This window comes from Lissotriton vulgaris, chromosome 1_1 (assembly GCF_964263255.1).
Source record: "Lissotriton vulgaris chromosome 1_1, aLisVul1.2, whole genome shotgun sequence".
Classification (NCBI taxonomy): Eukaryota; Metazoa; Chordata; class Amphibia; order Caudata; family Salamandridae; genus Lissotriton; species Lissotriton vulgaris.
The window spans coordinates 1,393,008,956-1,393,036,278 of NC_141685.1; the positions used below are offsets into that span (position 1 = coordinate 1,393,008,956).

The window sequence follows — 27,323 nt, forward strand, 5'->3', positions numbered from 1 at the left end:
GGGGTATTCGTAACGACGGGACACTATCACAAGCATCACCACCATTAGGTCATTCCCAGATCGCTCCCACTGCAAGGCTTAGATAGCTCACAACCATGCAATTCTTGCTACAGCTAAGAATGAAATATGGTACCCAATGTTTCCTAGACACCCCTTAATCCCACTGAGGTAGCAAAACAAATCAACAGTAAGAATAATTAACTGCCCGGTGTATTTAAAGGTCAGAAATAGCAATGTATAGGCATATGTATTTGTATTCTGTGAAAACATTAGACTACTGTTTACGCTGAAAGGCCAGATTGTGGGCTTTACCCCCTTAGGTTCATCCAGTATCCACAAACAAGTGGTTAATATCTTTGGGCATGCAGTTATCTCATGAGGATGGCATGTGATGCTGTGAGGATCTGATCATGCTTGAGAGATTCTGAGGGTACCTTGGAAGCTGCATATGAGATTTGTACAATGACGATTGTTATTGAAGCATAGGGAGAAACTTTCAGCTGACACAATCCTGAACTCAGTGGTAATATATGTATATTAGAGTGTAATACACGTATAAACGGCTCAATGTATAGGACATTATAACAACTTTATTCTATTGCCTGCGCTGTTAAGGCACAGAGGGATTCCAGCTCCATTCTAATGGACGTTTCTCTCTCAGTCTTGTTCAGCTCCCATGGGACACTCTATATTGAATGTAAAGTAGATTCTTCTCCTAGGCTAGCCCCTACAGGGTTTATCTGAATAGCAAATTAATGTTCAGCAAGGAGGGGGAGAGGAAGTCTAAAGGCAGGGTACCCAGGTAAGAGAACAGAAGAGGCAAGTTTCCAAAAGGTATATTTTGAAATAACAGTATCATTTCAATCAAAACACCTATTTCTGATGTATCATCCAAATGACTTATTAATAATGTTTTGCTTTCACAGAGAACATGCAGAACGCTTGACAGATACCTACAACATGTATTAAATCCCTACATCATCAATGTGACCTTGGCAGCAAAGATGTGCAGTCAGGTCCTGTGCCAAGGCAAGGGGGCCTGCACGCGGAAGCACTGGAACACCAATGACTATCTGCACCTGAACCCAAACAACATCTTCATCAGGACAGGAATGCATGGGAAGTATTCCGTCATTGGACGTCCATCTGTGGAGGATTTTCAGCAAATGGCTAAGAAATTCTACTGCAGCTGCTATGCAGGATATAATTGCCACCACGAAGGCCGTATTCACAGACCCCCAAACATGAACATCTGTATATCGGATGACATCTGTATTACAGCAAGCCCAGGTAAAGAAATGAATCTCTTTGAGTCGATCTTCTTTGAATGTAAAATGCTGTCAGTGCACATCTACAACAAGCATTTGCAATTCCAAAGGTCTCACATTTGCGAGAGTTTAAGCTATTGGCATTGTACATGACAATGCCTTTCATTTATCTGTTTTGATAATTAACACATAAATAAAATGCATTGTCATTTATAATGCCATTAGCTCAAACTCTTGTAAATTCAAGACCTATTTAATTTCAAATAAGCGGCCGCCATTGTCCCGGGCTGCTTGGAAAGTGAAGGAGCGCATGGTGGGCTGTCTGTTGCAGGAAAGTATTTCGTGTCTGCAGTAGGAAAAACTCATTAAAAAATAGTGTTTACAGACTAAATCAGACATACCAGGTAACAACAGAATTAAAAGGGCCAGTCCTCATGGGTATCTACAAATGACGAAAAGGCGGTACTAAGGAGGAACTAACAAGCCTATTAACTAATCAGAAGCCAGCATTTATAGGACAATGACACAAGCCAATGAAATATATGTGCAGAGAGTGGGCAAAGCTCCAAGTCCATACTCGAATACAGCATGCCTCGCAGAGCAGCGCTCAGGCTCGACCTAAAAACAGTAACCAGATAACAAAGGTCAAACTCACAGGACATTTTTGCATGGCACTCGTTGGTGCAAGTAAAGCCATCCTCGGTGCAAACAATGTTTTATTGCTGTTCTGTGAATTCAGATTTGCAGAGTTAGTAATGTGTGAAAATAATATTTGTGCTTGTTTGTTGTGGCGGTTTTGTTGTTAAGTGATTGCATTGTGTTGCTATGTTGTGCTATACTGTTGTGTTTTGTTTTACAGTCATTTTCTTTTGTGCCCTGTTTGTTTTTTTAGTTACAATAGGTTGCTTTATTTTGTAGAGTTGGGTTCTGTAGCGCTCCTTAAGTACTTTAGAGATGTTAGCAAGTGCTGCTACATTTCCAGCCAATAGCAGCAATTCCTTTAAAGTTTCAGTGCAAATAATAGCACACAACTGTCTGATGTGGTAAAAAAAAAGTGCTGCTCCACCTCTTCAACTCTCATAACACCAGTTAGCCCAAAACTACGACCCAGGCCATAGGGCCGGATACCATAAAGTGAGCTCTAGAGGAGTTACATCTTTGCCACAGTTTTAGTGTGACTGGTGTCTTCAGTACCTGAATACCTCGAGCAGTGTTATTTGACCACTTTAGACAGTGATGAAATGCTGCTTGTCACACAGATGTTCAAACCGTATGCTGCTTTTTGCTGGAAATATTGCAGAATGTGTTGACTCATCTAGAGTAAAGAACTGAGCATATTGTAAATACTAACAAACACAAAGGATAACACAATTATTGCACATCACAATGAAGCAGGCAATACAAAACGTAACACAACCACAGTACCTTACAACACAATCACATTGAAATAACGCAGCTTAAAGCACTGCAGCAAAATAAACAGAACAAATCACCTCTACAGCAACAAATGTGCACAAACCTTCTTGTGATAATACCATCCCCAGAGTCATGTTATAAAAATACAGTGATAAATTGTGTTTGGAGCATGCACTGCCTGAACTTACCACTGACAATGAAATAGAACTAATCAAAGGTTTTGTGACCTAATTCCCCCCACGTCTTATAGTGAGCTCTGGAAGTGATAATTAGGGGTGGGCAACACTCGCAGAATTTGACTGCGGAATTCCACGGAGTTACATAAAAACTCCATGAGATTCCACGGAGTTCCGCAATCGAATGGAAATAGGCACATTGCACTGCTTGCACTGTGATTAAGCCCCTGGAAGGCATTCCACAATACAAGACCATTGTAAATGGCACTAAATGGTAGGCTGGAGGCACCGCTACCCGAGTTGATTTTGCTGCCGCTCATGTAGATTTTCTGCATGATTGGCTGCCTTCTGAACGCGAATGGCCACGCCCACTTGCGTTAGACAAATGTCAACGGATGTCCTCCTAGCAACCAGAAATTGAGATAGGGGACAGCATATCCCGCTTGCCAACTTACTGTTCTGAAATTTGTCCAGAATACCGTTTTACAAGAGTATCGCGGAATAGCCAAAATCCTGCCAATTCCGCAGGCGGAATAGAATATTTCACCTATCCCTAGTGATAATTTAAGTGATGTGGCCCAATGTAACTTTCAGGAAGGATGCGGTTAAATATGATAGCTTCTTTGAACATGTTGGTAGAAATGGGAAGCCAAATAATCAAATATCTGTGAAATATTAACTTTAGGCCTTAATTAGAGTTCAGATTATGGGACTTTGCGTCAAAAACATGCGGATGTCATGTTCACTGTATTGAAAGTGCATTACAGCCTATGGCACTTGTAATATGGCGGATGGGCCATCTATCATGTTTTGAAAGAGTATCCTTACTGATGAACAATAAGCAAGACCAAATCAATTGCTGCACAAGTCAAGAACAAAAAAATGAAAGAAGGTGTCAGGGTAATTGCATACAGATGCCATGAAGAACATGCAAATCTTAGCTAGAAACCTCTGTTTTGTATGTTATCAGTTGCAGTGATCTCACACAAGTGAATAGTCATACTCAATGTTCCCTAACGTGATGTCACAGTACCTGCATCTGCCTTCCCCCACTGGGACATCGCAGACTGTGAAAGGGATGCTGCCGATGCCTACACCTCATTCACCTCCATACTGGTCTCTACAAACATGATTGAAGTGGAGAAGCCACATTTCGCCACTGCTCTTTGTCTTCCCCGGGCTTCCCCAGGGATCTGTGGAGGCTGAGAGAGCACTGGGGGGACATGTGGCTGCTTTTGGTGGCCGTACGGGCAGACAAGAGGTTGTCTTCTGACTTTCTTCTACCAAATTACTAATTTCGCCTTCTTAGCATCATTAACTGCACCAGCCAGGCCCTTGCCATGTCCATATTAGGAGGCTCAGCTGTCCTGGATATAACCCTTGCTGCAGTGAAAGCTACTCTCCACCCACTTGCTTGACTGATCACCATGAAATGGAAATTAGATCACATCATCCATGCGTCACAAACAAAGTAAGGCAATTTGTTTAAACCCCCCTTCCAGCCTGAATCCATCTGAAGCCCTAATGTGTCAGCCAGAGAGTAGAAGACTACCTATCAGAGAAACATTGTATCCACAGCGGTCTCTACACAAGCCACAATCAAACAGATCTAGAAAGCCCAGTAGGAACAAAAAGAAATGTTCTCTGTCCACACACCAAAGATATCGAATGACCACCCCTTACATCTCAGACCATTACTCCACTTTGCAACAGTTCTGAAAGGAACTCCATTGTTTTCACTGTTTGTATACCAGGAATAGAATGACTCTTGTCCAATCTACCCTGCTGACACTCCAACTCAAGCTGTCTGCCTACACCATCTTTAAAACACTTGCCAAAAATGTGTTGAATGTTTGATATGTACACCGTACATACGTAATATAATACGTAAATGTCCACTTAGTTATAAGTGCAAGTGTTTTAACCTCAAGTTGAAAACAATTTCAAGTGAGATATTGAGTGCACATTTAGCACATTGCATTGCTTTTGATAAATCTTGAGTAAATAATCTTGAATCTATCAAACAATTTAGATTTTTTATGATTTTCCTTACTTCTTCTTTAAATGATTTGAACCAGCAGTGTCCCTGTAGTGCACTGCCCATTTTTGGTCCTTCTCAGCTTAATCTCTACCACCCTCAACCCTATAAAATACTCTGCCATTTCAGTTTGGAATCATTGCCCTTGCCTCAAGCATGCAGACTTGCTTCCATGCATGTTCTTTGTGCCTAATTCCTTCTGAGATGTTTCCAACCACAGTTGTCCACGCCCGCTTGCCTCCCAAACACCTGTCTTGGTGGAGTCCTAAGAGCCTCACTTCCACAACTATTTCCCGCCAGTCAGCTTTCGCATCGTGACATCCATTTGCACACGACTTCCTCCTTGCTCTTTACAATATCTTTCCAACTTAGCAGGCTTCCAGAGCATACCCTTTTTTTCTTCCTCACGTATGCCCATACTTTTTCCCTTTTTTCCCCAGCATTGCCCTCCTCATGCCTTAAATCTTTCTGTGGTCTGCAATGCTGTTAGCTTGGTAGCAGTAGTAGGATCTTCGGCAACAACACAGCAGCCGTTTACCTTTCGACTACTTATATAGTAGTTCTGTATTTTTTTCCATAAACACGACTAGCATTTTGTTAACTTTTTCATCAATTCGCTTGTATAGATTGATGGTTTATGCATGCATTGCTGAATATTACTCAAGGATTTTGACTCATAGTTGCACTCACAGGTTGATATTTGAGAATTTAATTGTATTCTAGATAGTTCTGTGCAAAGTTTGTTGCTTCTTTTGAGGCCAGGCGTACACAATATAAATGACTCCAACGGTGTAACTAAAGTTCTTTATGACCTTGTTCAAGCTAAATGGGGATATTGCTACATGATTTCTGTTGGACAGGCCACGTGACGGGCCGCTCTCCCCCGGCTCGACCAAGCCCGAGCCAGTCATACAAGCACCACACCCCACCATTGCACGTCCTACGTCCCCTCAGGGACACCTGCCCCCGAGCATGATAACCTCGTGGGTCCGATCCACGGCCGACCCACGCGCCCAGCCCGGGCCGCCATCTTGGACACTTCGCCACGAGGCCGCCTGGCCCCCGATCGACCTCAACCCTGGGCCTAGCCCGGCCTCAGACATTCCGGCACCACCCTCCACCCAGGAGGTGAGCGAGCTACTTGGCCAGTCAATGGGAGAAAGAGGTGTCGATGGTTCTCCCCCGGCCAGTGCCGCTCGCCCATCGCCTCCCCGGGCGCTGGCTCCACCCCCCTGCTGGGTGTCTGGACTCCCTCATCCCGGACCTCCCGACCTCCAAGTGCGAGGGTCCGGACATCAAAGCACGCCAGCCCTATAACTGGGGCAGCTCCAGAACAGGAAGGCAGTTGTATCTTGGAGTCGAGAGACGAAAGAAGAACTCATCCTGGACGGACTACTGGCGCTGCCGTAGCTCTGTCCTGTGTACCATCATCCTGCCTGGTGGCGCTGCCACAGCCATCGTAACCTTCATCCTTCACCGTCGTCCGGATCTGCTGGCGAGGCCGCGGACCGTTGTAACTGTCATCTGCATCGGGACCTGCTTGGCTTCTCCACGGCCCGTCGACCATCCTTCATCCATCTCGGGACCTGCTTGGCTTCTCCACGGCCCGTCGACCACCCTTCATCCATCTCGGGACCTGCTTGGCTCCTCCACGGCCCGATCAGCAACCACGCCGAGCTCGAGGATTGAGAGCTATTGAACTCATTGGTAACTAAGACTGTCCCGCTACCCTTTTCCTCAACCAGAGATCAGAACCGAGGGGACCCCTGAGTCCAGACCTCCTTGTACTATATCAACGTAACCTAAGAAGTGCATATAAAGTCTCGTTAACCTTCAATCTGGTGTGGTGTCCGTCTGTGGGGGGGAAGTTACTTATCTGTACAGTCGTTGGAGACGGCTCTCCCTGGAGACCTCTCCCCGTAATCTCGGCCGACCCTCCCGGTCCGTCTAACATTGGTGGCCAGCGGCGCGATCCGAATCACCGCATAACGTACAGAGAGTAGCTCACCCCACAACGAACAACAATGTCGACTAAAGAGAGCGGATCAACTGAGAAGTTCCAAATGGAAAAGCTAGAGGAATACAGCCATCGTGAACTAAAACAGTTCTGCATCGAACTAGGTATCGCTACCACCGGACTAAGTACCAAGGACGATTTTAAGCATGCCCTAGAATCTTGGGCAGAGACCGGGGATGTCGAAGCCCCGGAGCAAAGCACCGCGAAAAAGACCAACACGGCCCCTGAAGAGCAAAGAACGGGTCTCTCGCAAGACGAGATCCAAGAAAGAGAAAAAGCCCGACTACACGAACTTGAAATGGCCCGACTCAAGATGGACATAGAACTCAAATTGGCCGAGCAAAAAATAAACTTAGAGCACCTTCGCCTCCGAGAAGAAAGAGAGGAGAAACAGAGGCAAAGGGAGCTCGAGGAAAAAAGACTAACGTACGAGCACGAGCGGAACCTAGCCGAGATCAACCTGCGCAAACAGAATAAAGAATTAGGGGTGCCCGACAGACCGTCCACCCCCGGGACCACGGACAAAAAAGTGCACATCCCCAAGGATGTGGTCCGAGAATATTTTCGAGAAGACGACATCCAGCAATGGTTTAAAGCATATGAAATCGCGATGACTGCGCACCGGATCGATAGAGCCGACTGGGGAGCCGGCCTATGGGGCAAATTCCTCAATGAGGGCCGCGATACTCTGTTACAGCTCCCAGACCACCAGATGACCTCCTACGACCATATGAAAGCTGCCCTCCTCACTCGCTATGGCCTCACGCCCGAGATGTACCGTCAGAGGTTCCGAGACTGCACACGCATTCCAGGTACAACTTGGGTGGACTATGTAACGTACTTTAGCCGAGCCTTCGAAGGCTGGATCAGAGGGAACAACGTCACGACCTACGAGCAGTTGTTCAATCTGATGGTATGGGAGCATCTGTCCAACAACTGCTTCATTGAACTACGCCAACACCTCCTCGACAGCAAGTTAACCGATCCCCGGCAGCTCGCAGCCGAAGCTGACCGGTGGGAGATCACCCGAGTGGGCCGGAATGGGTCCTACGAGCAGAACAGGAACAACAATGGTCACCACCGATCCAGAGGAGGAGGAGGGGGCCAAGGACGAGGAAGAGACAACACTCCGGCCGCCCCCACTACCAGCACCACCCCCCCGGCCAACCGGGGCAGCACCCCGGCGCGACCGGGATACAGAGCCAATGTTACATGTCACCGATGCCAACGAGTCGGCCACTATGCAAATGACCCAAGCTGCCCGCAGTATCAGAGCCCAAGACCCCGCCAGGTGACCGCCGCGGCACTAGGGGAAGAACAGATCTCCGAGGAACAAGAAACAGACGAGCAAGAGTATCAAGGGTGGGAGCCAGCCGCCATGACTCTCGCGTGCTTAGGGGGAAGAGACATGGTCCCGCGGGTCCCCCTACCCGCTAACACCCAGAAGTACGGCCAATGGGTGAGCATCAATGGACAACGGGCCGAAGCCCTTCGAGACACCGGGGCCAGTGTGACAGCCGTCCGCTGTCATCTGGTGACCCCAGAGCAATATCTACCGAACATTCTCTGCCCTGTACGATCAGCCGACAACTCGGAGAGTCTGTGTCGGATGGCCTGCGTCCCCTTTGAGTGGGGAGGGGTCTCCGGCATGTTGAAAGTAACGGTCCGAGACGACGCCCCCGTGGACTGCCTCCTCGGAAATGACCTGGAAAGCTCCCCGTGGGCAGCCGTGGAGCGAAAAGAACACTTGGGGATGTTGGGCGTCCCAGACTGGGCGTGCGTCACCACCCGGTCTATGGCCGCCCGTGCCAACCATCACCCGGAAGAACCAGAATGGCCGGCGCCTCCGCCTCCGGTCGCCCCCGCCGAGACACCCGACCAGTGCATCCCCCTCGAACCTGCTCAACCTTCCGACCTTGCTAATCTCGACCAGTGGGCTCAAGAAGGGGGGCCCACACAAGAACAATTTCGTCAGGAGCAGAAGACCTGTCCCTCCCTTGAGGGACTCCGACAACAAGCGCTCGCCCAAAGCGCAGGGGATACCTCCGGAGCTCATTGGGTCTACTGGGACAATGACCTACTGTACAGCGAGCAACGAATCGCCGAGCTGGGGGCCAACCGAGTACTAGTGGTGCCACTCCGCTTTAGAGACTTCCTGCTAAATCTGGCCCACGATGTCCCCCTGGCAGGGCACCTGGGACAAGATAAAACCTACAGCCGCCTAGTGACCCACTTCTTCTGGCCAAAAATGAGAAACGATGTGCACCAGCATTGCCGATCTTGCCCCACGTGCCAAGCCAGTGGGAAGAGCGGCCGCAAATTAAAGGCCCCCCTGCAACCCTTTCCCGTAGTCACAACCCCATTTGAGAGGGTTGGAATAGACATTGTGGGACCCCTAGACCCACGTACCAGACAAGGCCATCGTTTCATCCTAGTACTAGTGGACCACGCCACCCGCTACCCTGAGGCTATTCCTCTCCGGACCGTCACAGCCCCAGTGGTCGGCAGGGCCCTGATGGGGATCTTCTCCCGTGTGGGGTTCCCCCGAGAAGTCGTCAGTGACAGAGGCACGAACTTTATTTCCAAATACATGAAGTCCCTCTGGCAACAGTGTGGGGTCACCTACCGCTTCACGACCCCCTATCACCCCCAAGGAAACGGACTTGTTGAGCGGTTCAATCGCACACTAAAAGGGATGATCGGGGGATTGGAAGAACCCCTCCGTCGCCAGTGGGACGTGCTGCTGCCGTGCCTCCTCTTCGCCTACCGGGAGGTCCCACAGAAGTCCCTAGGCTTCAGCCCATTCGAGCTGCTCTATGGGCACCCAGTACGGGGGCCACTCAGCCTGATCAAAGAAGGCTGGGAGTTGCCTCCGGCCAAGAGTCCTCCAGATGTCTTCCGGTACCTCCTCACCCTCCGCAACCAGTCCCAGCGGTTCAGAGACCTAGCGAAAGCCCACCTAGAGGCCAGTCAAGAGGACATGAAGAGATGGTATGACCAGAACGCCTCATCTATTGAATTCGAGCCGGGGCAACAGGTCTGGGTAATGTCCCCCACAGAACCGTGCGCTCTCCAAGACAAATGGACGGGACCCTTCAAGGTAATCGAGCGCAAGGGACCCGCCACCTATCTGATCGATATGGAGTCCGCCCGGAATCCGCTCCGAGTCCTCCACACCAACAGACTGAAACCCCACTTTGCACGAACAGAACTCAGCCTCTTGATGGCCACAGACAACGGGGTTGAGGACGACTCCGAGCCTCTCCCTGACCTCTTGCGGACCCAGGAGCAAGACGGCTCCGTGGATGGGGTCCGACTCTCGGAGACCCTCACCCAGGAACAACGCCAAGAGTGCCAAGCCCTCCTATCACGATTTGCCAGCCTGTTCTCCCTCACCCCAGGTGTCACTTCCTGGTGTGTGCACGATGTGGACACCGGAGACAGCCCTCCTATCCGCCACCGGGCCTACCGCGTACCTGATCGGGTACGGGCCTGCATCCAGGCGGAAGTAACTAAGATGCTCACGCTCGGGGTCATCGAGCCCTCCGACAGTCCATGGGCCAGCCCGGTCGTACTGGTCCCCAAAGCAGCCGCCCCCGGAACCACACCCGAACTCCGGTTCTGTGTCGACTACCGGGGCCTGAATGAAGTCACCAGAACGGACGCACACCCCATCCCCCGGGCAGATGAACTGGTCGACCGAATGGGCGCTGCCCGCTACCTCAGCATCTTCGATCTAACGGCAGGCTATTGGCAGATCGGCCTCACACCCCGAGCACAAGAACGTTCTGCCTTCTCCACCCCCGATGGCCACTATCACTTCACGGTCATGCCCTTCGGCATGAAAAATGCCCCAGCGACTTTCCAACGGCTCGTCAATCAGGTCCTGGCGGGGCTCGAAGAGTTCAGCGCCGCCTACCTGGACGACATCGCTGTGTACAGCCACCACTGGACCGAGCACCTCCACCACCTCCAAGCAGTGTTGCAAGCCCTTCAGCGAGCTGGCCTCACGATCAAGGCCAGCAAATGTCAAATTGGACAAGGGTCAGTGACCTACCTCGGACACCAAGTGGGAAGCGGTCTAGTGGCCCCTCTTCAACTGAAAATTGCCGCCATCCAGAACTGGCAACCCCCTAACACTCAAACTGAGGTGCGAGCCTTCCTGGGCCTCACGGGCTACTACCGAAGGTTCGTGAAAGACTATGGTACCATCGTGGGGCCTCTCACCGAACTCACGTCGAAAAATCAGCCCAAGAAGGTGAACTGGACCCCAGAGTGTCAAGCGGCCTTCGAACAGCTAAAGGCCGCCATGTGTTCCGCTCCTGTACTCCAGGCCCCAGACTACAGCCGGGAGTTCGTCGTCCAGACGGACGCCTCCGACCAGGGCATTGGGGCGGTCCTGTCCCAGGTGAACACCGAAGGCCTTGATCAACCGGTGGCCTTCATCAGCCGGAGACTCCTACCCCGGGAGCAACGCTGGAGCACCATAGAGAGGGAAGCCTTCGCTGTGGTATGGGCCCTCAAGAAGCTCCGACCCTACCTTTTTGGCACCCACTTCCGGGTGCAGACTGACCACCGACCCCTGCAGTGGTTGATGCATATGCGGGGGGAAAACCCAAAACTGCTACGCTGGTCCATCTCCTTGCAAGGTATGGACTTTACCGTTGAACACCGGCCTGGGTCTGACCACGCCAACGCGGATGGCCTGTCCCGGTTTTTCCGCCCCGACGAAGAGAGTCCCCAAGAGGATGGGTAACTCTCCCCGCCTTCAGCTGGGGGGGACGCATGTTGGACAGGCCACGTGACGGGCCGCTCTCCCCCGGCTCGACCAAGCCCGAGCCAGTCATACAAGCACCACACCCCACCATTGCACGTCCTACGTCCCCTCAGGGACACCTGCCCCCGAGCATGATAACCTCGTGGGTCCGATCCACGGCCGACCCACGCGCCCAGCCCGGGCCGCCATCTTGGACACTTCGCCACGAGGCCGCCTGGCCCCCGATCGACCTCAACCCTGGGCCTAGCCCGGCCTCAGACATTCCGGCACCACCCTCCACCCAGGAGGTGAGCGAGCTACTTGGCCAGTCAATGGGAGAAAGAGGTGTCGATGGTTCTCCCCCGGCCAGTGCCGCTCGCCCATCGCCTCCCCGGGCGCTGGCTCCACCCCCCTGCTGGGTGTCTGGACTCCCTCATCCCGGACCTCCCGACCTCCAAGTGCGAGGGTCCGGACATCAAAGCACGCCAGCCCTATAACTGGGGCAGCTCCAGAACAGGAAGGCAGTTGTATCTTGGAGTCGAGAGACGAAAGAAGAACTCATCCTGGACGGACTACTGGCGCTGCCGTAGCTCTGTCCTGTGTACCATCATCCTGCCTGGTGGCGCTGCCACAGCCATCGTAACCTTCATCCTTCACCGTCGTCCGGATCTGCTGGCGAGGCCGCGGACCGTTGTAACTGTCATCTGCATCGGGACCTGCTTGGCTTCTCCACGGCCCGTCGACCATCCTTCATCCATCTCGGGACCTGCTTGGCTTCTCCACGGCCCGTCGACCACCCTTCATCCATCTCGGGACCTGCTTGGCTCCTCCACGGCCCGATCAGCAACCACGCCGAGCTCGAGGATTGAGAGCTATTGAACTCATTGGTAACTAAGACTGTCCCGCTACCCTTTTCCTCAACCAGAGATCAGAACCGAGGGGACCCCTGAGTCCAGACCTCCTTGTACTATATCAACGTAACCTAAGAAGTGCATATAAAGTCTCGTTAACCTTCAATCTGGTGTGGTGTCCGTCTGTGGGGGGGAAGTTACTTATCTGTACAGTCGTTGGAGACGGCTCTCCCTGGAGACCTCTCCCCGTAATCTCGGCCGACCCTCCCGGTCCGTCTAACAATTTCCTTTGGCGGTTTAATATTGATCATTCTGGTATCCTGGAAAAGGAAATAGCAATGGTGGAAAAACGCCTTTCCATTGACTTAGTCAGCGGAAAACGCTCTTCACTGGGTAGGTTGGCCAAGATTCCCAGCCCCGTGTAACATGTACAAGTGCATGCAGCTTTTAATTGTATACAATTAGACACTACGGACGCCATAGTCCACATGGATAGTGAGGGGGTTGACCTTCCTGTACATACTTCACCACATCTTGAACACCTTTTGGATGACCATGAAGTAACTGGGGAAATTGATACTCATGATAGTCAAAACTCCGAATATAGTTCGGAATCTGCTGACTCATCCCCTGACTCACCCAAAACAGTCAATGAGCTAACCCATATAGATTCCTCAGGTATAGACAAGGTTTCGAGGAAGAGAAAGCAAGAAATGGGCCATAAGGGGGAGAGAGAACGCAAGATGCCTAAATTAAAAGACACTGCTGGTAACCCTATATCGTCATTGGCATCTGGCCATTCCAGCGAAAAACAATGTCCTGGCACACTACCTAATGTTTTATGCCCCTCCCTCATCTCCCTAGGTTCCTCGAACCCATGCCCAACGTGCCTAAGTAGCGATGATTCCTTGTTGGCAAAGATCGAGGCTTTGATGAAAAATCTCTTATTACCAGTCTTGGAGCGGACTAGATTAATGACTTTAAAAATAGATTCATTGGAGGCTGTAGTAAATACGAATTCTGCCCTGTTATCATCTATACCCGGCATAAACCCAGGGGGGGTCAAATCCTCACTTCTGGCCCCAAAAACATCAAATATTCCAAATACTCACAAACCCCCAGGGCCAGTAACCGATAGACCAAAGAGGGGTGGTGATTCTAAAAACATTCCAAGCAAGGTATCTGAGGCCCCGTCCCAACGTACTCATATGACAAAGCCCATGAATAAATTGGATAGATCATCCCCTGCTAGACGCCATACTATCAAACCACCCTCTTTGGCAAAACCTAGCACAGTCACCCATAGCCTTCCTTCCCATGGGCCCACAGATAATCATCATAGTATCTTAAAACCTATGGCAGGAAAACACCCCAGGCACCCAACACCCCGGGTTGACATCCCTATAGAGGCTACACCATACACTATGGTACTGACTGGTGTGGCACCCCTTCAATCTGGCAAAAGGGAGACTCATGGGGACCTCCGTAATAAGGTGATTTTCTGGCTGAACAAAAACAGACCCCTACCTCCTTCTTCGCCAACAGAAATTTGATTTGTAAGAAGGGTTGATTGGGTGGGCCAGGGCACCAAAGATCTGGAGGGTGACTGCATCTTAATATCGTTCAGGGACCCCTGGGTGGTGGAAACAATTTGCAGAGAAGCTAGGTTTGCCAGGCAGGGGGACGTCCAGACCCTGGACCTATCATACTTTTACCCACAAAGACAGGCTTATACCCTGAAGGCCCCTAAACAGGGACGATCCACCATTAGGAGGTACCCTATGATAAGGACACCCCAACTACCGCAATTCCCACCCCTATTCAATCACTTTGGCCCCTTGTCCGATCTCGAGGCTATTGATTGACTTCAAAAACCTTCTTGTTCACCCGAACCAGTGGTAAATCCTGACCTCGGGTTAGAGAGGCAGAGGAAGGGTCAGAAGTCCCCATAGCTCACAATTATGGCAGAGGAGTGTAAGGGGGTCCCAGTACCAATAGGGATGGATATAACACCTTTGAGGGCAGGGGGAACCCCCATGATGACTGGGAATAATCAGAACACCGTTGGGAGAAGTGAAAATGGGTGGGATGTTAGGGCTGGACAGGATAAGTCTGCAGTTTCAGTTGTGGTGGCCCCTACTGTGGTACCCTCATCAGAAACACTTGCCCTTGTGTCCTGGAATATTGCTGGGGTAAAAGGTCGCATCCATTCTGAAGATTGGCTGGAGTTTATGGATAAATTCGATATTATCCTACTCCAGGAAACCTCGGCTGTTGATCCAATATTTAGGCAGGGTTATGTAAATTTCTACAAAGCTGCCACTCGAAGTGTCATTAGAAATGCCAAAGGGCGAGCCTCAGGGGGGCTATTGATCTGGGTGAAACAATCCTTGGGATATCACATTACAGAAATAAGTGTACAAAACCCGGACCTCCTTATTGTCAAGTTGAGCAGGACTGGCTACCGAGACCTGATCCTGTTTAACATATATGCACGAGGTTTGCCGGGTGGCCGTTCCCCATCCCTGTTGGAGGTATTGGATCTTAACCTGGCAACCTTAGATAGCAATAATGTTATTCTTCTTGCAGGGGACCTAAATTGCTGCTTTGAACCTTTACTTGACCCAGGGGACAGTTGGGGTTCCACGGAGGACGCAGTATGGGGTATACCCGATCTGCTGTCCGCTAAACCGGTACCCGCAACAGAGGCAGCGGTGAACTGGACGGCCTTTTGTTTAAATAGCGGCTTTCGGGCCTGTAATGGTCGAACGAAATCAGACCAGGAAGCCAACCACACATTCGATAACGGGTTAAGAAGAAGCCGCAATGATTATATACTGTTGAAAGTAGGAGATTGGCCCCTGTTGGTGGACATGGAGGTATCTTCTCGTCCAGAAAGTGACCATAACCCTTTGACCTTGCAACTAAGGTTGCCAGGACTTGTGAGACTAGTGGAACCCGGTATTTCACAGACAGGGGACACTTATCTTACAAACGATAGGAAGAGATTAAAATGGTCAAAAATTGAGGAGGACGAAATATTGAGGGATAAGGTTACTAGCGTGGTTAATAATATATATAACGAAATGTTGACCCACGCCCAGTCGGGGATAACCCCGAAACAGCTAACCTTATTATAAACCTTCATAATCGTTGTTTCGACGATTTAAAATCTCTGCTATCGCAACCACGCCGGCAGGGAAACACCAAAGCACCTATTCGCCCCCAGAAATGGTATAATAAAAAATGCAGGGAAGCCCACACTGACTTGATTAAAGCTGTTAAGTCCCGGAATATGGGTACAGTGAAAGCGGCTAGATTAACCTATAGGAAAATACAGGGGGAAGCCAAATTGGAGTGGGAGGATAAGTACTGGTTAGACCTACTGGAAGCCTCCACATCCAATAACCCCATTAAATTCTGGGAAATAGTTAAGTGGGGGAAGGATCCGGACGCACGCATTCCCGCAAACCATGTGTCCCCCACTGAGTGGGTGACCTTTTACTCATCCCAGTTCTGTGCTGTGAATCCCATGCCACCCAGTACTTTGGGAATGGCATCCCATCTTCTTATCCATAGTGAAACCATCATCTTCACAGAAGGCGAGGTCGAGCTGGCATTAAATCTCACCATGCGAGGGAAAGCGCCAGGCATGGACCTCATACCCGCCGATTTGTTCAAAGCCAACCCAGCTCTGTGGACACCATATATTACCAAGGTGTCAAATTCCATAGCTGCAGGTGCAAGAATACCCAAATCTTGGAAGGGGGCGGAGATTTTACCAATTTATAAAAAGGGCAGTAGGTCAAACCCTGGTAATTACCGCCCGATTAGTCTTATCGACTCCATGCAAAAACTCATTGCTCGCATGGTTCTGGGTAGGGTCCAAGGCTGGATCGAAATGGAGGACATTCTATCTCCAATGCAGGCGGGCTTCAGATCGGGAACCAGTACCATCGATCAGGTGTTCAGATTTTGTCTGATCTACTGGAAGGTGGTCCAGCTTGGCGGCCGTACCATCTTCGCAGCGTTCATTGATCTGAAGTCCTCCTTCGATCTAGTCCCGAGGGACAAACTGTGGGGTGTTCTGAGGAGTTTGGGAATGCCCATAGAACTGCTTGATTTGATAATTAAATTGCATGAGGAGAATTTTGCTAGGGTAAGGTGGGGAGGACAGGGTCAAGTGACAGAACCTTTCCCAGTCACCCGAGGTGTTCGCCAGGGGTGCGTACTGGCACCCACCCTTTTCCTATTGTTCATCGACCAAGTGGTCAAATTCTTCGAATCGACCCCGACAGATGCCCCAATGCTGGCAGGACAGCGTTTCCCAATGCTCATCTTTGCTGATGACACTTTACTCCTCTCCAGAACTCGTAGCGGACTTCAGCGGGCTTTGGACCGTTTTGAGGAGTTCTGTGCCATCAGCGACCTCAAGGTGAACGTGGGAAAAACCAAATTTATGGTGTTAACAAAGAACTGCCCTGTCCAGAGTTCAGTTAGTATGGGTGGTGTCAAATTGGACCAAGTAGAGAATATGATTTATCTGGGGGTCACGTTAGATAGTCGCTTGAAATGGAAAGCCCAAGTTGATGCTCAACATCTCAAGCTTGCCCGACTCACTGGCTGCCTCCTTAGTGAGCAAAGAAAATCTATCACTAAGCGGGTCACCCCAGCACTTAAAATCTATGATGCAAAAATCAATCCTGCGATTTTATATGGTGCAGATTTGTGGGGCCATATGGATCTTTCGGGTCTATTAAAAATACAGTGCAAATTTCTCCGAAATTTGGTAGGTTTGCCTCAGTCGTCCCCCTCCATTCCCCTTTGTCTGGATCTGGGATGTCCTCCGATTAATGAGATGGCCAGATTTAGACTGGTCGCCTTCTGGAGGCGCCTATGGACCTCCCCTGACCTTACCCTATTTGCAAACGAGGTAGCAGAAGTTAGGTTAATCAGGGGTTCGGGGAAAATCCCCTGGTTCCAAATGGTAAAATCCATCCTGATGGACATGGGTTTAGAGCAGCTCTGGTTATCCCCTGCCACCAGCACCTTCCCAACTAAACTGGTACTTAAAGAATTGTATTGGGCTACGCTCCGTCGGAATAGAATCAAGCCTCTAGCTCCAGTAATCTCACGGGTAGGTTCCTTTCCTTTAAGTTGGACCCATCTTGTGAACAATATTGGGATACGGTTTCTAAATCTTTAGACAGGAAGCTTTATCACCAGTTCCGGGTGGGAACATTACCACTGAACACCTTTACGAAAAACTGGCCATCAAGCACCACGGATCATTGCAAATGGTGCCCAGGACACAAGGAAACTGTGGGTCATCTTCTGTTTGCTTGTCCCAGATATCAGGCACCAAGGGCCAAATGGTTAAAACCACTGTTCCAGCGCCCGCCCATTAGAAAATCTGAAGAGGCCATTCATGTATTAAAAACTAATACATCAGAAATTATTACAGTGTGCACTGCCAAGTACCTGGGCTGGGCCTGGATACTCAGGGCAAAACAATAGTTTAACCTCGGATTGTTTTAACGTATTGATGGTTTGAGCATTCATTTTGTAAAGCTTATTTGCTCCTGTTAATGATCTCTTCTGACTTAATTTATATTGTCCCTTTCTCTCTCCCTACAAGGAAAACTTGTTTCAGGACTGTCTTTAAATTGTTTAATGCTTATTTTATGGTTAATGAATATGTACTTATCGTCAATGTTATTATCTGTCTTTTATGATTGTTTTAATCGAAATAAAGACTTTAAAACCTGAAACCTGATCATTCATTTAAATAGAATCAAACTATCAGTTCCAGATATTGGGCTCTATGTTCATACTATAAAGATCTGAAAGAGGGTTCAACCCCGGTCGACTGTTTAGTCCACATCTCAAGAATTTATAAGTTACGGCCATTCTTTTTGTTGCTTCTTTCTTTAGTTGTCTGTGGAAGACTCCAGTGATTTCCTTTCTTCTTACAAATAGCAAACCACCAAAACCATCATCCCAGCTTCTCACCTCAGAGTTATATCATAATTCTGCAATTATCTTTTCCTTTCTACACCTGCCCTCTTACCACAACCTTTTCAGTCCTCTATCCCTTTACCTATTCATCTGCAGTCTGTTTTCCCTCCCTCTGGTTCCTGCCTCAATCTGTAGCATGCCCTAGTCTGTTTTCCCTTCTCTAATGTCCTTCTCACTCTGCAGTATGCGCCACCCTGTATTCCTACTCCTGCCCCTGATCTACATCAACCACGTGCCTTGTGTTAGTGTCCCTTCTTCTTTGCCTCACTTCCTTATGCCTCCTGCCCACTGTCTGCGTCCTTGGCAGTATTTTCCAATTACATCTACCTCCAGCCTCATCTTTGTCACTCCACCTGCTTGTCGTTTCAGTCTTGAGGCTGTGCCTTATCATTGCCATCCTCTTATTCTCTGTCAGCTTCCAGCCTCCCTTCCCCTCCATTGTGCCTCAGCTAGTTTCTCATTGCCCATGACCGTCTTTGCATATGAAGGTGTCTGAAAGAGAATGTGCAAAATTGGTATCAAGTACAACATGGAGATGAGGTAAAAACTCCCATGGATATTCATAAGGTTGTGGATAGTGGAAGTACTTGGTACAGCTTTTAAACGAGCCCGCTTAAACCAAACCACTCTTATTACTGATCACTAGTTTACATCAGTCAAGTTGTAGACATCCTCCCAAGAACGCCATATTGCATACTATGAAACCCCAAGTCTGGAAGGACTTTCTTCTCTTGTTGGTGGTTTTGAAACAAACCTGGTAATAAGTGCAATGCATTCAATAACTTTTTGTCTGTAAATTTACAGAAAATTGGAGTATGCACAGATATTGACTGCAACAGTTGCCAAGGTCAACAACACATGACTGATTTTCAGCAATGGTGTTTTAGACCACAGGATCTATGGCCACTTTCCACCTGCTCCACAGCTCTTAGACGATCACATGGCCAAAGAAGGGACCTTGCAGTGACTACACCCAAACAGCCAATAATGTTTTTTTATCAAACTCAAACTAACTTTTGGTGCGGTCCTTCAGGAAGCTGCGACAGAACACATTGACACATAACAGACTACCAATGTGCTGAGATTTTTCTCTGATGGCATGAGCAAAGAACCAATCTCCAAAGCAACCCACCACTCATCCCCTAATGAAATTAAACAGGGAAACCAATCAAGAACATGTCTCAAAACCAAAGCCCAGTTAAAAAGAAAGTCGGACAGATTTTTGCCCCAATAACTGAGCACATAGATGCTTCAAACTGACTCCCAAAACTCAAGCAAACGTGCCAAGAGTATCATAAATAAAAGTTTGATGACTATTTAACATGGCTAGTTCTGAAGGTGAAAAGTATTTTGTAATGAACATTTACAGGAGTGGTACTTAAGTCACACGTTTTTAACAATGGAGTTTGTGTTGAAAAGCCTAATTGAAATTGATAATTAGAAATAGTTTTGCCATATTGTAAGCTATCACTCTTGCTGCTCAATAGCACCATACAAATTAAATATTCCTCCTATATTAATGAACGCGGATGATGCTGTCCTCATTGCAAGGACAGCAAATAGTTTGCAGAAAGTTTTGGATGCTTTTGAAGGTTTTATGACTTCTCTAGATCTTAATGTGAACTACAAAAACACAAATGTTATGGGTTGTGGACCCAAAAGAGCAAAGTCCAACGTATTTGTGGTCCAAGGGAATAAGATTTAGAAAGCTAATACCTTCTCCTCCTTGGAAATTGCTTTTTGCTCTCAGCTTTCTTGGGACTCTTTACTTACTCTAAGAGCTCTGCAAACCTCAAGATTAGAGTAGGCACTTTTTAGGTTTCGCCTCGCCGAAAGCTGCGTAGCAGACTTTCGTGCAGGGCGAAATCTTTTGAGTTACAGTATGGCTTATTGTCCCGCCTCTGTTTCTCATTGGCTAGCTCCATAAATGGAGGCTAGCCATTGGAAAACAGAGGCGTCCGTCATTCTGCGAGGCGACTCGTGGGCGTTCCTGAGAATTTTTCTCATCCGGCCCCTTTAGGATGTCAGTGTGGCGGTGGGCGGGGTTTATTTTTTTGTTTGTCCATGTTTATTTTGGTCATTCCGCGGCCGACCGCCGACGGAGGAAGTCCAGGTCCAGGTGAGTGCTTTCCGTGTGCCCGTTCGTTCCCGCACCCCCCTTCCGCTGTCCGTCTTCCCGTTACCGCCCCCCCTCCCGCTGTCCGTTCCCGCCCCCCTCCCGCTGTCCGTGTGCCCGTAGGTGCTTGTTGTCAATGACATGGAAAGGTGTTATTTCCGTGGCGGTCGGCTGTGACCTACAACCACCAAGCAACCTCGAACGCGGACATGTTCAGTAAATTATTGTTTTAAAGGCAGAGATATTAGCGGCCGTTTAATTTGACCTCCAGTTCTCTCCTCTTTAAGCATTATTTTTCCGACAGCGGAGTTCTTTATTTCATTTTCAGTGCTTTTTTTTCCTTCCAACAACTGGACCATTTCTCCGTCAGTCAGAGAATGCGGTATGTCCATGAGACCGTAGAAGCAGATGCCCAACTACATCCCTTTCGCTGATGGGAAAAACACTCACGTGCAGTGTGTAACACTGGCTGTAGACCCTTGTTTAAGCTGGCATTTCAGATTGTTTTTCGTTTATTTGATATATTGGAGATCAACGAGTCAGATACAATATGTGCTAGTCGGAGCGCATCTCTATTTATTTTGAATTCATGCATAATATTTTAGCACGTGTTTCAGTATTTCTTTCTCCTTGTAAACGTGTATGTACACTATTCTTTTGCTTTCCAGTACTTTCGACATTCTATACAAAAAGTAATGTATTTTGTCGCTTGTGACCTTGGTTTTCTAACACCAGGAGGTGGGAGCGCATTGCTAGGATATCGTAAATGCGCACCTCTGAATGTGACCCCTCCCCTAACGCCAGATTGAGTGGTTATTGCTGTACAACACAATGGAAACCCCGCTCCCTCCCCTATACCTCTGACGCAATCCTGGACTGCCCTACTCGAGTTGACACGCTTGTAGGAGGCACATCGTGAGTAGTCACTACGCCGAAAGGGAGAAAGCTGGGATCGAGCCAGAGACTGGGTGAGTACCAGAATACACAGTAGGACTTTGTCCTATGCAGAGATCCCAGATAGTTTTTAAGTACAATTTGAGTCTTTTAAGCCAACAGTTGGGTAAGACTGAAACTGCTTCAAGGTATTAGATACGCAAACTCTGAGCAGGACTTAAAGTACTTGAGATCGTGACTGTGCTCAAAGGTTTGAGGATCTCACCCTAGCAATGCGACCTTGTGGGTTTGACTTCAAGTCTGCTACATCCGTAGGTGAGACTTCAGGTTGAGACTACGTGATGAGTATAGTAGCAAGATCTAGGGTGTGTGAAACTGAGCCAGACTGCTTAAACATGTCAGAGAGGAATCTATTTAAACGTTGTAATTAATTAGATCGAGCGTGTTTGAAGAATAGATAAGGCCGTCGTTATTGATATACCAATTGTGGTCGAAAGGGTCTTCTTTTCATTCGCCCCCTCCTCCTCCCGTTTCTCCTCATAATTTCCACGCTATTTGACAGCTCCCCCATTGTATTTCCTGATATTTACAACATTTTCCTCGTTGTCTATTTATTTCACCATTTTCTCATGAAACTAGGTGTCCTAAAATGCGACACTTGAAGCTTATTCTAAGATGCCCGAATGTCTGTGTTTGACAGTGCGTGCAGTGTCAGGCATTCATCAAATGACCACGGTTTCAGATACCTGAGTGAAACTGCGCTCCTGTATTTGAAACTTGCACCCAATGTGCGCTTCTGTGCTCCATATTTGGAGGAGGGTACTAGAGATGTATGTAGGCATAGATAGTTATTAGGATATTAGGTGGAAGCAAGCGACCAAGCGTTTTCAAATCGGTATTATAAAATGCGCACATCATATTTTAATAACGCTGGTTAAGGAGCTGGCCCTGCGAACTCCGCAACCTGTTTAGCTGCGTTTGACCTGGCATCAGCTACACTCGACTCAGCACACAGACTTACTAGCCCCTCTTTCACCCAAACCTTCGAAGTTTGAAGCCAAGTTCCCAAAATAACCTGATTTTAAGGCTTGAATAATTAATTTAGTTCACTAATCATCGTACTGCGCCTCAAGTTCGAGGTGCTTAAGCGGCTTACATTTCACACTGTCAAAGAAACAAACTTACAGTAAAAGTAACAGTGAGGTTTCGCGCAAATAAACGTTTGTGCAAAAGGTGCATGAGTTGTGAGTGCAGAGTTGTGAGCGCAGAGTGACTAGGGAGTGCAGAGTTGGGAGTGCAGAGTGACTAGGGAGTGCTATGGAGTGCAGAGTGACTAGGGAGAGCTAGGGAGTGCAGAGTGACTAGGGAGAGCTAGGGAGTGCAGAGTGACTAGGGAGAGCTAGGGAGTGCAGAGTGACTAGGGAGAGCTAGGGAGTGCAGAGTGCTAGGGAGTGCTAGGGAGTGCAGAGTGCTAGGGAGTGCTAGGGAGTGCAGAGTGACTGCAGAGTGCTAGGGAGCGCAGAGTGACTACAGAGTGCTAGGGAGTGCTAGGGAGTGCAGAGTGACTGCAGAGTGCTAGGGAGTGCAGAGTGACTAGGGAGTGCAGAGTGACTAGGGAGTGCAGAGTGACTAGGGAGTGGCTAGGGAGTGCAGAGTGACTAGGGAGTGCAGAGTGACTAGGGACTGCAGAGTGCTAGGGAGTGCTAGGGACTGCAGAGTGACTGCAGAATGCTAGGGAGTGCTAGGGAGTGCAGAGTGACTGCAGAATGCTAGGGAGTGCTAGGGAGTGCAGAGTGCTAGGGAGTGCGAGGGAGTGCAGTGTGCTAGGGAGTGCAGAGTGCAAGGGAGTGTGAAGGAGTGCAGAGTGCAAGGGAGTGCAGAGTTACTAGGGAGTGCAGAGTGACTGCAGAGTGCTAGGGAGTGCTAGGGACTGCAGAGTGACTGCAGAATGCTAGGTAGTGCTAGGGAGTGCAGAGCGACTGCAGAATGCTAGGGAGTGATAGGGAGTGCAGAGTGACTGCAGAATGATAGGGAGTGCAGAGTGACTGCAGAATGCTAGGGAGTGCTAGGGAGTGCAGAGTGACTGCAGAATGCTAGGGAGTGCTAAGGAGTGGAGAGTGCTAGGGAGTGCTAGGGAGTGCAGAGTGCAAGGGAGTGCGAGGGAGTGCAGAGTGCAAGGGAGTGCAGAGTGACTAGGGAGTGCAGAGTGACTAGGGAGGGCTAGGGAGTGCAGAGTGACTGCAGAGTGCTAGGGAGTGCTAGGGAGTGCAGAGTGACTGCAGAGTGCTAGGGAGTGCAGAGTGACTGCAGAGTGCTAGGGAGTGCAGAGTGACTAGGGAGTGCAGAGTGACTAGGGAGTGGCTAGGGAGTGCAAAGTGACTAGGGAGTGCAGAGTGGCTAGGGACTGCAGAGTGCTAGGGAGTGCTAGGGACTGCAGAGTGACTGCAGAATGCTAGGGAGTGCAGAGTGACTGCAGAATGCTAGGGAGTGCTAGGGAGTGCAGAGTGACTAGGGAGTGGCTAGGGAGTGCTAGGGACTGCAGAGTGACTGCAGAATGCTAGGGAGTGCTAGGGAGTGCAGAGTGACTACAGAATGCTAGGGAGTGCTAGGGAGTGCAGAGTGCTAGGGAGTGCGAGGGAGTGCAGAGTGCTAGGGAGTGCAGAGTGCAAGGGAGTGCAGAGTGCAAGGGAGTGCAGAGTGACTAGGGAGTGCAGAGTGACTGCAGAGTGCTAGGGAGTGCTAGGGACTGCAGAGTGACTGCAGAATGCTAGGGAGTGCTAGGGGGTGCAGAGTGACTGCAGAATGCTAGGGAGTGCTAGGGAGTGCAGAGTGACTGCAGAATGCTAGGGAGTGCTAGGGAGTGCAGAGTGACTGCAGAATGCTAGGGAGTGCAGAGTGACTGCAGAATGCTAGGGAGTGCTAGGGAGTGCAGAGTGACTGCAGAATGCTAGGGAGTGCTAAGGAGTGGAGAGTGCTAGGGAGTGCTAGGGAGTGCAGAGTGCAAGGGAGTGCGAGGGAGTGCAGAGTGCAAGGGAGTGCAGAGTGACTAGGGAGTGCAGAGTGACTAGGGAGGGCTAGGGAGTGCAGAGTGACTGCAGAGTGCTAGGGAGTGCTAGGGAGTGCAGAGTGACTGCAGAGTGCTAGGGAGTGCAGAGTGACTGCAGAGTGCTAGGGAGTGCAGAGTGACTAGGGAGTGCAGAGTGACTAGGGAGTGGCTAGGGAGTGCAAAGTGACTAGGGAGTGCAGAGTGGCTAGGGACTGCAGAGTGCTAGGGAGTGCTAGGGACTGCAGAGTGACTGCAGAATGCTAGGGAGTGCAGAGTGACTGCAGAATGCTAGGGAGTGCTAGGGAGTGCAGAGTGACTAGGGAGTGGCTAGGGAGTGCTAGGGACTGCAGAGTGACTGCAGAATGCTAGGGAGTGCTAGGGAGTGCAGAGTGACTACAGAATGCTAGGGAGTGCTAGGGAGTGCAGAGTGCTAGGGAGTGCGAGGGAGTGCAGAGTGCTAGGGAGTGCAGAGTGCAAGGGAGTGCAGAGTGCAAGGGAGTGCAGAGTGACTAGGGAGTGCAGAGTGACTGCAGAGTGCTAGGGAGTGCTAGGGACTGCAGAGTGACTGCAGAATGCTAGGGAGTGCTAGGGGGTGCAGAGTGACTGCAGAATGCTAGGGAGTGCTAGGGAGTGCAGAGTGACTGCAGAATGCTAGGGAGTGCTAGGGAGTGCAGAGTGACTGCAGAATGCTAGGGAGTGCAGAGTAACTGCAGAATGCTAGGGAGTGCTAAGGAGTGCAGACTGCTAGGGAGTGCTAGGGAGTGCAAGGGAGTGTGAGGGAGTGCAGAGTGCAAGGGAGTGCAGAGTGACCAGGGAGTGCAGAGTGACTAGGGGGTGCAGAGTGCTAGGGAGTGCAGAGTGACTAGGGAGTGCTAGGGACTACAGAGTGACTGCAGAGATTAAGCTAATGGCAAGGTAAATGACAATGCCATTTATTGATCTGTTTTCAAAACCAACACATGAATACAAATTTTGTCATTTACAATGCCAATAGCTCTAACTTTTCCAAAGGCGAAACCATTGCATTGTACATGCTTGTTATATTTGCAGCCCAATTTGGTCAGAAGCCAGTGAAAGAGTTGTTTACTCTTTAACACCTTAACCGTGGTACGATTTACCGCGGTGTGCTGAGGATTTTGAAAACCCGCGTTACACGACGAGCTCAGCTCATCAGCATACGAGCGCCGTAGCTGATGACGAGCTGAGCTCGTCATCAGCAGCGAAGGGGTTAAAGAGTGAAGTCTCTATTGATCACCACTTATGGAGCAGGAGTCTGGGGCTACTGTAATTGTTCCAAGCTCAAGGTAATAGAGAATAACTTTATCAGACGACTTATGTTGGTATCCAAAAGTGTGTCATCTCTTTTCTGTCACTTCGACTTGGGTCTGGAGTTACTTGACGACCAAGTTGGTCTTTCTTCCCTATTGTTATGGGCTTAGATTTTGAATACACCTGAATTGGAATTTACAAGGTCTATTATACTGAATTGTCTTTCTTTGACCAATGCTGAAACTATTCCACGGTTTAATTACCTTAAGTGTACGTTCCAGGATTTGGGTTTAATTACATTTTTTAATAATCCCACAAATATACCCCATCAAGCTAACACTGTCATTAGAATCACTTTTGTAACTAGGGCCAATTTAATTCATTTGCAGGTATTGAACCAGCAGAAAACAGTGGGTGATTTAGATGTAATTGTTGTGACTAATCAACTGTGTTTTCTACCTTATCTATCTGAAGAATCCTCAACATAGATTTGATCTTACTAGATCTGTCCCTGGTGCACTTTTAGGTGGCTTTTTCAAAGCAATGTAGTTGGTCTAATAATCTTAGAACTAATGCCCACGTGATAACTTGACAAAACAGAGCACTTTGCACTCTACTCTCTTTTGCCCTTTGAATAAGTCTACAAGAGTTTAATACTTACTCCCAGTACTGAAGTCTTTACAGCCCTGTTCTTATACAGAAGGTTATAGGTTTCACCTCTCTTTGGACTCTATGAACATTTATTATGCTGTTTTAAATTTTATCAGAGGAGCAATTGCAGTAAGAAAGAAATATGGATAAGGAAGGGGCGTGATCTGTATTGGTCTGTTTAATTTTTCCATTTACAACAGATGCTTAAAGTTGCATTGAACCAATGGGGTACAGCAAGTTTTTTATTATCGACTGTGATCAATTTTGCTATTTCTCTTTTCATATGTATTTTGAATATGTTCTTATGATAAATACTTGGGCTTTTATGATTTATTTTAAATCCAACAAAGACTGACTGACTAATGAGGTGTCTTTAATTCACTAAAAGACCAGTTCGAATCCTGGAGCTTTAACTCAAGACTTTTAAGGACCAGAACAGTTTGCTTTAACGAGTGTATTAACCCACTGAGCTCTCTTCTGGCCTTGACTGACGCTCCCTGACTCTACACATACATTATTAAAAGACCAGCAGAACTTCTCCATCAGGTAACCAGAAAATGTAATTTATGTAAGTAAGTAGGGCTTTATTTCGATACGGTACATATCATAAAAGCAATACAAAACATCAAATAAAAGCAATTCAAGAATACATATTATAAAATACCCTAGGGGATCGTAATAAAAAAAGCAATGAGACATTTATGAGCGAGTATAAAATACAGTTCAAACAGGGAGCACATTACTGAATCAACAGCTTCCTTGTAGTTCTTATGCGCCATGCCCAGCCTAAGAATTTTGCCATACAGC

General features: G+C 48.6%; 1 protein-coding gene across 1 annotated transcript in view; it reads left to right on the forward strand.

Moving 5' to 3' along the window:
* The window catches only part of LOC147750565 (hyaluronidase PH-20-like), a 135,938-nt gene that overhangs the window by 48,406 nt on the left and 60,209 nt on the right, over positions 1–27,323 (forward strand). The window contains exons 3-4 of the mRNA XM_086929627.1: positions 927–1,339; positions 16,891–17,017. Of these exons, the coding sequence (XP_086785753.1) occupies positions 927–1,339; positions 16,891–17,017 (540 nt within the window). The remainder of the gene's footprint in view (positions 1–926; positions 1,340–16,890; positions 17,018–27,323) is intronic.